This window comes from Takifugu rubripes, chromosome 1 (assembly GCF_901000725.2).
Source record: "Takifugu rubripes chromosome 1, fTakRub1.2, whole genome shotgun sequence".
NCBI lineage: Eukaryota > Metazoa > Chordata > Actinopteri > Tetraodontiformes > Tetraodontidae > Takifugu > Takifugu rubripes.
The window spans coordinates 7,307,470-7,319,619 of record NC_042285.1 but is presented as its reverse complement, the minus strand read 5'-3'; the positions used below and the strand labels follow the sequence as shown (position 1 = coordinate 7,319,619).

Genomic DNA, 12,150 nt, shown 5'->3' with positions numbered 1-12,150 from the left:
GGTACCAGTTATTTTCAACTTCAACAATACACTCATAAGCCATGTAAAACTTTTTCTACTTTAATCACCAGATGGTTTTCAGCCCTATTGATCATTGTCAGTTGAGAAAAAATCTTGACTAAAATCACTTCAAATATTTATTTAAAGAAATGTGGAACCAAGGTTTGCATCACATGCACTTTTTTTTTGAAAAATTCAGCACACTGAACTGTAAAAAAAAAAATACAAAAAACATAATGTGCTATATATTAACAAGGTTCTAAGTCAAGGTGTGAAAACCAGAAAAATACACCTGAAAAAGAAACAAACTTGAATATGTTAGTGAACTTAAACATCTACATACTAAAGCGTCTAAAGAGAGACCAAAACAGATTCTTGAACTTCTGGTCTTCTTGACCTTAATAAACATCTAGGAAACATCCACTATGTATGAACAAGTCTTTTGTGTCTTTTTAACCCATGCAAACTTGAAAAGCCTTTGTTGCACACTGCACAGACATATGGTCTTTCCCCTGTGTGAGTTCGCATGTGTAAGGTAAGGAAACAGGACTGGACAAAACCTTTTTGACAGATGCTGCACTTATAAGGCCTTTCACCCGTATGATATCTCCTGTGTATCTTTAATTCTGCAGAGGATCTGAAAGATTTGTCACAGTCATCGCACTTAAAAGGCCTTTCACCTGTATGAATCAAAGTGTGTCTTACTAAAGCATCTTTACCAAAAAATCCCTTTCCACAGTGCTCACATGGGAACCGGAATCCTTTGTGATGAAAATTTTCATGCTTAAGAAGACATCTCCTGGAAGTAAAAGATTTCCCACACTGAGGGCAGGCAAAGGTTGGTATAGCTTTCTCTATTACTGATTCACCAGCATGATGTACACGCTCCACATGCCTTGTTAATGTTACTCCATGCCGAAATTTCTTGCCACATTCCCAGCAGAGGAATGGATATGCTTTAGTGTGTTTTTTATGGTGCTCCACAAGATCAGAGTAAGACCTGAATCTTTTGGTACAAGCGGTGCACTGGAAAGGCTGGTAGCCTGTGTGTTTCCATTCATGTCTGATGAACCGCTTCAAACTGCCAAAAGTTGTTTGACAGTGTGTGCAAGTAAAAGGCTCGGTGGGATTGTGGACATCAATATAGTGCTTATGAAGGGCTTTGAAAACAGGAAAGTTTGCCTCACACTGGTTACACTGAAAAGGAGTGTGAGACTCTCTGTGCATTTCCAATGCCTCTGTGTCACGCACAAGTTTCATGCACACTTCGCAGTACAGTGGGTTGTGAGTTTGTTTGTGGGAATCCAATGTGGATTTGTACCTAAACGCTTTGTCACATTCATTACATCTAAAACAATGCTTAATATCTTCAGGCCTATCCGGGTCTACCTGTTGTTCATTGTAGCAAATGTTTCTCATATGGAATCTAAATGTCTGCCTGCACTTAAACTCAGCACTACAGTGAGGACAGTAGAACGGACCTTCTAATACACTTTTGTTTCCATCTGGACTTTTCTGTCCACACTCCTGGGAGGCCCTCTCTTTAGAAAGAAAGTTGTCTGGGTCCTGGCCTGTGGCAGCTGATGTGTGCTCCTGACTGGCTTTTTCACAAGGAACCAGACCAGAACAGTGTTCCTCTACATCTGCTACAGTCTGGTGATTGTTTCCTTTACTGCTAACATTTGCTTTAGTTGCACCCAAGCATTTGTGCTGTTGTAAGTACCGCAAGCTTTTATACCACCTCTTGCAGGTAGGACAGGAATAAGGCAGCTCTTTTGATTGTTGATCCAAATGATGCTCCAGAAGCACCACTTTGTCTGTTCTCTCTTCCAAGTCATTGCTCTCTGTTGAACCTTGGGATCTGGCAAACTTTTTAGGACCAGTTTTAACACTATTAGAGCCCTGCATCCTTTCTGATTTTCTCCACTGTGACAAGTAACGTTTCATCTTGAGTCCCCGGTTCTTACGCACCGGTCTTTCCCACAAAACAAAATCAGGGTCCTTTTCTTTAGCCCTGTTTTTGGTTTGAACGTGGAAGTCTACATCTAGGGGACATTTCTTTTTCCTTCCGCGTCTGCCCGGTTTCTTCTCTACACCACCAAGCACTGTCACCTGGCCATCTTCTCCAATGATAAGAGTTCCAGACTGCTTAGCCACACACTTCTGTGCAGGTTCCATCTCACTAGATTTTAGGTCTTTGGCAGGATCTCCATCCATTTCTGCTTTCACGTCATTATCAAGAGCAAACCACTGTGTCTGCATGCACTCTTCAGAGTTCTCACTTCCTTCCACAAACACCTCATGGTTGTCAGACTCCACCTCCATCTCTGTGCATACTGTTTCCAAAAGTTCACCTGCAGCCTCAGTTTCTGCCTGATCATTGACAATCACAACTCTTTCGACATGAGGGAGACACAGAGCTGATAAGATGGCAGTGTCAACAATGTAAGATTCTGGAAAAAAAAGAAAGTAACAATTAGATCAGAGATTTTACATTTTCTAAGCATTGTTGCTAGGGCTGCAGCTATTGAATAATTTAGTAATTGGATATTATATGCATGTTTCGGAGAAAGAGTATCCTTTAGCAGGGGAGGGAGTGGTGTGACAACTTTGTAAAAAACAGGGAAACATAATGCAGCTATTACATTTCAGACCTCACCTATGTCTTTTAACTGACTTAGATCTTGTTGATTTCCCAACAAGATCTTGAGATCCTGAGCTTGAGAGAATGTCTGCATGCAGTCAGTCAGGATGGAGGAAGTATCACTCAGCAAAGATGCAATCTGGCAAAAACAGACCAAATTTAAAGTCAGGCTAAACCAAGAAGTACAGACAAATATAAATAGAAGCAGTTCGGCATTTGCAAAGACCATTGTATAATTGGATAAACTAATAAATAAAAAAACAATGGAAATAATGAAAATGTGGGAATATGAAGTACAAGAAGTCTACCTGTTGAAGGGTTTTGTTGGGAAGAAGCTTTTCAAGCCTAGACAGAAATAACCACATCAGTGTCTGGATTGCTTTGTCATATGTGGGGCCAAAATCTCCTGGGAAAACATCCTATAAGAATCAGACATGTTATATTTTAGATGACAAAGATTTTCAAATAAACTCAGCCATTTGGTTTTAGTATATCAGGAATTAGCTAAACACTAAACAATTTCTAACCTGAACAATTTCCAACGGCACTTTATAGATGTTACTATTTTTGTACAGTTTATCCTTAATGATTTAATCTGTTAGACAATAACTAATTTAAGTGTTAGGGTTTCAATCTTAGAATGTTTAGCAAAATACAAAAGATGAAACACATATTGTGAAGTTTGGTAGTATTCCGATGTTCATAGCTGCTCTATCATTAACCAAGCTTTACAAAAAATTGTACCTGGAAAAAGTTGCTTCTCTCATTCGGATCTCTCAACAAATTTTGGATAAGGCTCATGAACTGTGGCTGAGACTTTCCTTGTTCCGTATTATCTGTCTGCAAAGAATGTTAGTTGAAAAGGATGTGTCTCATTGAAGTGGTGTACCCAACCTTTTCTCCTATGAAAATTTCAACTTTTCTTCCTAATCTCCACGGGATTTAGCATTAATATATTGCTTATATCTATAGTTTTAGTATAAAAGCACATATAACATCTTCCTGTAATTTCAATAGAGCTTGAAGTGTTTTTTTTTCCCATTATAGAACTAATCTAACAATGCCTAACTTTCTAACTTTACCAGATATTGTTGTATATGCATGATTTTTTTTGACTCACTAAATGTACTTAATGAAAACATAAATAACAAGAACATTAAAATGTGGAGATAAATTAACATTAATATTGGTTTATAGACGATCCTCACATTTTACATGTACCGTATTTTCCGGACTATAAGTCACACTTTATTTTCATAGTTTGTCAGGGGGTGCGACTTGTTACGGAGCGACTTATATGTGAAATAAATACATTATTACAGAATTTTGCATGTTCATTATTTTCACACTGACAACCACAAGAGGGTGCTCTAGGCTTGTGTACATGTACCTGAGGAACGAGTTCCTCTCAAATCAAATCAAAATCAAATCAATTTTTATTTATATAGCATCTTATACAATCAAAATTGTTTCAAGGTGCTTTCCAGAATCCCAGGGCCTGACCCCAGACAAGCAACAGTGGCAAGGAAAAACTCCCCTTTAACAGGAAGAAACCTTGAGCAGGACCAGGCTCATGTAGGGGGACCCTCCTGCTGATGGCCAGCTGGGTAAAGAGAGAGGAGAAGGGAGAGGACAGGTAGAGGATAGAATGGAGAGGAGAGGAGAGGAGAGGAGAGGAGAGGAGAGGAGAGGAGAGGAGAGGAGAAGTAGAGTGAAGGGGAGGGAGAGGAGAGGAGAGGAGAGGAGAGGAGAGGAGAGGAGAGGAGAGGAGAGGAGAGGAGAGGAGAGGAGAGAGGCACAGAAGAAGAAGCGGCACAGAAGAAGCGGCAATTCGGCTATGGAGTGAGACTTGATTGTTTGATAAACTTGCTCGGATGTTCTTTCTGCTATAGTTATCTGAATAACTGTTAATATGTTACATTAACAAAGCACGTACTCAGTTCGTTGTGGGTCATGTAGCTGAATGTGTTACGTTAGCATACCGTAACCCTATTGCTAATCCATTATTATTTTAAATTGCCTTTCAAGATGAAATGTATGTTCTTGGTCTCGGATTTTATCAAATAAATTTTCACCCAAAATGCGACTTATAGTCCAGTGCGACTTATATATCTATTTTTCTTCATTATGCATTTTTTGGCTAGTGCGACTTAAACTCCGGAGCAACATATAGTCGAGAAAATACGGTAATTCAAACAGATCAAGAAAACCCAATAAAAGAACAAACAGCTTTTAATCAAAAGAGAAAGTAGAGCCCCATAAAGCTCTAAACATGGAAATCTTAATGACAGCACACATACCTGCATGTTCCACAAAGTTTGGAGGTCCTGCATTCGGTCAAGATGTGGCTGTATAACCTGAAGGTTTGCTGTTTCCTCAGAGCGACACAACTCCAGGATGAGCTACAAGAATAAAGTAGCAACAGTCAATAAGCAAACATTATTTAAGAGTCATAGTCAAATCAATTAACAAATCCTTTCTTTTCTTGGTCACAATATCACTTTCGGCAAATCATAATGCCAAAAACTGAATCAGGACATCAGGAAGAACCAAAGACTGCTATAGATAGTACTTAATATATAGATAGTAAAGATGGGCTTAAGAAACTTCACCTAGACTCCCTTTGATTGTTCAAAGATGTTTCCCAGATGTACTGTGTTAGTTTACTGAATGCTGCCATTAGTAGTCGTTGGAGATCATTTGCCTTCTTATAGGGGTCTAGATCTTCCCAGTCATCCTGTGAAGTTGTGGGTGTGAATTATAATTTTTTTTTGGTGTAAATAGAATGCTTAATCCTGTCCTGAGTTGGCTCCCCTGAGTTCTAGTTAATGTCAAAGTGCAGATCAATATGATATATTGTATGGTAATGTTAAAATGATCCAAACTCTAGATTTGGGAAATGTAAATGTCCTCCTTCTTAGTCTAACCAATCATAAAATGTCAGAATTATTTGCTATTTTCAGTGTATTTATGTAATATGATGTTGTCATATCTTGCATTTGAATGATGATAGCCGAAGCGCCAGATACTTCCCAAGCAGATCCGGTACCTGTATCAGCTGTCACATAACTTCCTTGGCAGAGGTAATAAAAGTAGGCTCTGCACTGAAATAGTGATTGCAAACAATACCAGACACCAAGATCAAATACCAGACATAATATTTGAATTCAACATTTACAACATTATAGCTTGGAGTAAAGCAATAATAAAGTTCATTGAAAAAGAGTAGGCATGGTATTCTGCATCAATGCCGTTTATTCTTATTTGGAGCTCATAACTCTCTGGGTTGAGTGCATGTTAATATTTCAACTATGTCTGGTTGTATGAATACAAATTCATCTTTGCTCATAAAATACCAAACCATTGAATCCTCAAATTATATTAATCTAACAGATATGTATGTATGCTATTTATGTAGCTGTGAAGTTTGATCACAACAAATGTTTATCTTTTCTTTTTATATATCCACATTTACTTTCAAAAAGACTACCAATCCTGCCTCACCCGTGCTCTGAGGCCCAAGGTGAGTTCAGCCCGTTGCCTTGTAGAGAGAAGCTGTGGCACAGTCTCCGTAACCATAAATACAAATTCCTCCAGTAGTCCATAATCAGAGACACTTTTCTGCTGCACCGTCTGCCAGATTGCTGCAGACACAAGTCGAACTGGTGGGACCAGGAGCCGCAAGGCAGACAAAGGAAATGTGGAACCTGAAATAATCAAAGGCTGAATTAAAAGCTATCCAGGATGTAACACAAATAATAGAGAATAAGGAGATTAATAAAAGCAAACAAAAACTGCAAAGATGAATAATTATACTCTTGCCCTAAACTATCAATTACATTTTTTTTTTTAAAGGGGGGGGGGCAATAACAGTTGTGGAACTTAAGCTTTCGTCCTCTAGTCAACAACCTAATAACATTAAAGCGTTTTGAGTGGTTTGCTTCATTTAACGAAAGGTTTGTCAATCCGGATATTGGTTGATTTAATTTCACACGGAAGAGACGTAAAACACATTACTTTCAATATTGTTAACAAATACACAGATTAGTGGCAGCCATATTGTGCTCATGTTAACGAACAGTTTTTGCAAACTGAAGAAGTTATTTGATGTGAAATTATTTTATACTAGGCCACTTCAGCTAATCCCCTCTAATTGGCAGAGCACAACGGACATCACGTACAAATATTATAGGTTATCACATAAAGACCCCAGTCACTATACAACACTATCAATGGATATTGGGTGTGGCATCGGTTACAGTTTACATTGAAATATATTTAGGATTGAACAAAAAAATGCAATTGTTAATCTCGATGTTAGCATTAGCATTCCCGCGCGCGGGGTATGTTGGGGCCTACTCAAAATATACCCGAGTTTAGGCTTACCAGGCAACTCAGAAATATTTCTATCCATCCTGCTGATACACTATGGTTACATTACAGCAGAGTAGATAAGCTCCAATTTTTTGACCCAGTCAAAAATTAAAAAAAATGTCTTTGAATTCCAAAGGCAAGTTAGTCAAGATGTCAACTCAATCGTCTTGGTGTGCGACTGCGTATCAACAATTGTCTCCCGTTCCCTTCCGCATTACAGTCCGATATGATACAGCCGGCTGTCGAAGGTTCCTACTGTTTCGTTTTTACACTTATTTCACTGAAAAGTCCCATATTATGAAAAAAAAACCGTTTTGCCCTACATCTTTGCTCTGGTTTTTAGAGCGAACAGCGTGAGTCGGTTCCGATTTTTTTGTCCTTTTCTGTTAAGCTACACGTCAAGATGTGGCAGTATTCGTTTGCTGTTGAGGCGCTTGATTTTCCTCAGTTCCAATATTTGCACTGTTTTGTGTTTGTTTTTCTTTTACGCATTTCAGTGTGTATTTTGTTGCATTATTAAAACACGTTATTTTACTGTAAATACTTACAATTTTTAAATATGACCTTTTGTCTATTCTCTCTCTAGGAGAGTGAGAATTTTCATATGATCATGTTTAATTCCCTTCTTTTCTGTCTAAATGTCCATCTATGCCTAAACTATTTTCACAGTTATGCAAAATTTTATTGCTAAGAAAACTTCAAAAAGGACAGTTTGTAATGGGGTACGACACACACACACTTTTGAAATTGACTCTTTTTTTTCTTCTTAGTGATTAAACCTTTTGTAATAGTAAAAACTTCAGTTTTGGCATAGATGGATATTTTCTTCAACACAATCATATTGAAACTTTTTTCCACCACAAATGATCCTTTATTACGTTTCCTAATTGAGAGAACATTAGTTTGGGTAAAAATACACATTTTATATCTGTTGCGATTTAAACATGATGACATCGAACCTGTCGTTCCAATCACAAATTGTCATTTTCAATGTTTCCTAAACAAATTTGCATCAGTTTAGGCTGATGTGAGTTCAACATAATCATTGTTGACATGATTTTTTTCAGCCTTGATCCCAGAGGCAGAACGGCCTTTCTTTCAGAAGGTACCTGTCTGCATGCATTTATTTCCAAAAAGTACCAGAAGATTGTTCTTTTCAAAAAGTCACCCAGAATTTTTTTGCAGGTCAAAAAGAACCATGAATAAAGCAGCCAATGAGTCAAAAAAATGCACAGAGCAAAACCCTCGTGGTAAATCAAAACCAATGAGTCAATCAACTGGAACATAAGTCGCTGCTGTACCACCTCTGGTTTCCGAGATATCTGAACACTCACCAGACCAACTGTACCTCTCCGGACTTATGATGATGCCTTATGCTGTCTGCCGAATGCTAACAGCCAGATTTTATACTCACTGAGGAATAGACTGTAAGACAAATTTACGACCAGATCCATCCTATACATATCTTGTGTTTTTGGAGCGCTCTTTGCCTGTTCCAGCATCTTCCAAGGACATGAGGCACTGGGGGCCCAGCAGACAACTGATCTTTGCAAAATGCACATATAACATTCAAAACTGAGCATGAGCTGTCAGATGATGACTGAATGTGTCTAAATGAAGCAAAAACACACCAGTACATGCTTACATGGATCATAGCGTTGATTATTAAAGCTGACTATTTTGGATGAATATATGGGAGTCATAGCAAAAACATTAGTACACACTTAGGGCAATCAGAGTTTTAACTTCAGCACTGAATTTTTAAACCCTTCATCATTTTGAAACTGTTGTTCCAGTCATAAATTACCTTTTTCAACATTTCCTACGCATTATTATATTTTCATCACAACCAATGTTCCATTTCTGCCCAGTTCTACTTGGCGTTCTGTCAAATTGTTTTGCTGCCTGGCATGAGCCAGTGTTCTGTTGAAGTCTTTCACTGTCTAGCTGCTGGCCAAAGTTCAGGTTAGTTAGAATAGAGTTGGCGACACCAAGGCCTCCTAGCAGGCGTACGGAAACGTCAGCGTATTCACACGCTTTGATTGGATAGTCAGAGAGTGTATGAGCCAGAGCTAGCAAACTGCATCTGTAGCGAGCTGCACAAGCAAAGATATTGTTGTGTTGATGTAATAGCTGTTTTGTCAACCCACAATGGCTGAAGTAGGAGAAGAAATGGATTTGGTCGCAGATTTACTGTCAAAGCCATTTTCAAGACGGACTTTTCAAGAAAAGCTGGACATTGTTAAGCAAGGTCGGGCAACTCCGAAGCTAGCAAGCCTTTCGCAACCGGGAAAAGGATTTGTCCGCCACTTTCAGTCCACTAACTATGAGCGATACTCCTGGCTCACAGGCTCCGAGGAACGCTGCAAATTGTATTGCTGGGAGTGCTTGTTATTTGCCACTAATCGATATGGTGTTTGGAGCCACACTGGATTTGTAAATTTGGCTTGGCTTGAGCCGGATCCCAAGACCTGGAGAGGAGCGCCGTGGGACGACCGAACGCCGAAGTCTGCGCGCAGCCAGAGTCAGTAGGACGTCCGAGTGAAAGACCTTTCATCACGAGTTGACGGAAGGCTGGTCTTCGTCCCTCCCAGGGCGACCATCTCTAGTGATGGGAAGAAGGCACTAAAACAACTCAGAGAAATCCCATAGAAACAACGGAGTGAGTATAAAACACAAAAAGCACTATACTGAAATACTACGGTATTACCCTGCCTAGTCATCGGGAGAGAAGCAGAGGCAAGAGCGGAGGTACTGAACTAGATATCCAGTAGGGATTGAGGGTCGTTCAGTTGGAGACCAGAAATCTCCACCCAAATACATAAAAACTGATAAATAAAGTGCAAACATGGGCAACATTCCACAAAAGGTGCTGAATTCGAAATCCCAGCATCATGTAAACACATGGAAGACAAATATCCAGGTTCATGCTCACATGGTCAACTGTGGATGACTAAGTCCGATTGGGATGGTTACTTAGACAGGCCAGGCAATATTACAAAATTAAAAGAAGATTTAATAGAATATGAAAAGAAACATGCAAAAGTAAATATAGGGTTGACACAATGTCACCTCTGGCTCACTGAATCAAAATATAGAAGAGAAAAACAAAATCAAGAAAAGCAGAAACGAAAAAGAAGAGAAAAATAAGAACCCCTTTTACCCATCACTGAGTGCGTACGTGAGAGAGGAGGACAACGAAACAGGAGGCAGAAGTCGACTGATAAGCATGCCTCCTCCGTATGTTCCTCCACCTCTTGTTCCACCAGCTCCCCCTCAGGCGGTCCCATTGGACCCGCCCAGAGCCGTATTTCCCCTGGCTCCGAACACTAATCCCTTTTTGGGCCCCTCTCCATTGGGAGCCCAGAGCACCATATGCAGGACAACACTGTGCAGATGTACCCAATGATCCAGGTTGCAAACCCACAAGCTGGTGTGCAGGGTCAAGAACCTATTCTCTTGGTGTATAGAACCTGGACTCCAGAAGACTGTAAAAAACTTGTGATGGCATAACCTCGCCCCAAATGGATGTAGAGTTGTGCATCCAAGACATAAGACAGTTAGGAAGTTACCATACTAATGATACTGAAACCCAGCAAGTCCTCATGTGCGTTAATGGTAAGAAATGGGGCACTGTTAGAGGAGATTGGATCCCAGTGGATCCAGCCACTCAACAACCATGGCAGCCTGGCAGCCAAGAACTAAATGACAGGCCTCTGTCACTCCACTGGGTCATGGTTTCCTCTCCTTTCCTCTCCTCATCAAGCAGACTAGTTATGCTGATTCTTGTGTAGTTTTTCTGCTTCTCCCCCCCCTCTATTTATTTACAGGTATCGCCGCCCTCAGAGCTGCATAATGACCTCCGGCCCCGCTGAAGTGATCATCATATTTTTATCATATAAGTGCATCATATTTTTTGTGTGTGTTTCTGTGCTCTGTGCCTCTCCTCTCCCTCTCCCTCTCCCTCTCCTCTCCTCTCCTCTCCTCTCCTCTCCTCTCCTCTCCTCTCCTCTCCTCTCCTCTCCTCTCCTCTCCTCTCCCTCTCCCTCTCCTCTTCTTTCCTCTCCTCTTTCCCCTCCTCCTCCTTCTCCTCTCCTCTACCTCCACTCTACTTCTCCTCTCCTCTACCCCTCTCCTCTCCTACCTATTCTATCCTCTACCTGTCCTCCCCCTTCTCCTCTCTCTTTACCCAGCCGGCCATCAGCAGGAGGGTCCCCCTACATGAGCCTGGTCCTGCTCAAGGTTTCTTCCTGTTAAAGGGGAGTTTTTCCTTGCCACTGTTGCTTGTCTGGGGTCAGGCCCTGGGATTCTGGAAAGCGCCTTGAAACAATTTTGATTGTATAAGACGCTATATAAATAAAGATTGATTGATTGATTGATTGATTGAGACTTGACAGACTGTACGAGCGCATGCAAACTACTTTTAACAGACGAGCTGACTACAGCGCCATTACGGCCATGAGACAAAAGACTGACGAAAGTTTTGAAGACTATAGTATCAGAATGAAAGATGTGTTCCGGAAGAATAGTGGAATTCTGTATGCAGAAGAACCAGAAGGTCCCTACCAACAGCAGTTAAAGCAAGCTATACATGGGGGATCAAAACCAGAAATAAAAGCCTGGGTAGAGAGACAGTTGATTTTGGAATCTGTCCCCTAAACCACTATGAACAACATGCCATGCATGCTGAAAGACAATGTCAAAAGAGTAAGAATCAATTGACAGGCATGTTTTTCAATGCCAACCCTGTCCCAAGCCGAGGTCGGGGGCATGGGCGAGGCTGAGGCGGAAGGGGAGGAGGAGGCAATTCCCGTGAAAATGATCGGTGTCATCATTGTAAAAATTATGGACACTAGGAACGTGACTGCAGAAAGAAACAACGTGACCAGACATACAATAGAGGACAGCAGCAAGGTTCTAATCCACTTCAGCAATGACTAGAACCGAGAGATTTTTTCCCTGATGGACACCCCCTAAAGGGATCAATAAAGTACTCTTGAATCTTGAATCTTGAGATGTCACAAAAATTAAAACAAATCAGGGCACAAAAATTGACCAATTTGAAAAAGATGACTAAGAAGATGTTTTAGATTTAGAAACCATCTTCCTGTTTGCTGAAGGCAAACCAGAAA

At 40.3% G+C, this 12,150-nt stretch overlaps 1 protein-coding gene and 1 long non-coding RNA gene across 2 annotated transcripts; one reads left to right on the top strand and one right to left on the bottom strand.

Moving 5' to 3' along the window:
- Positions 1-124: 124 nt before the first annotated feature.
- LOC101065953 (zinc finger protein 135-like) lies at positions 125-7,253 on the bottom strand. Its single transcript, XM_011602573.2, has 7 exons — positions 7,031-7,253; positions 6,149-6,351; positions 4,945-5,046; positions 3,389-3,484; positions 2,953-3,063; positions 2,660-2,783; positions 125-2,453 (listed from the first exon to the last, which is right to left on the bottom strand). Exons 1-7 carry the CDS (start codon positions 7,056-7,058, stop codon positions 424-426), a joined length of 2,694 nt encoding a protein of 897 aa, XP_011600875.1. The 5' UTR covers positions 7,059-7,253; the 3' UTR covers positions 125-423.
- Positions 7,254-8,250: 997 nt separating this feature from the next.
- LOC115250455 (uncharacterized) lies at positions 8,251-11,003 on the top strand. Its single transcript, XR_003889008.1, has 2 exons — positions 8,251-9,680; positions 10,849-11,003. It is a non-coding gene; the product is annotated as an uncharacterized lncRNA (long non-coding RNA).
- Positions 11,004-12,150: the final 1,147 nt, after the last annotated feature.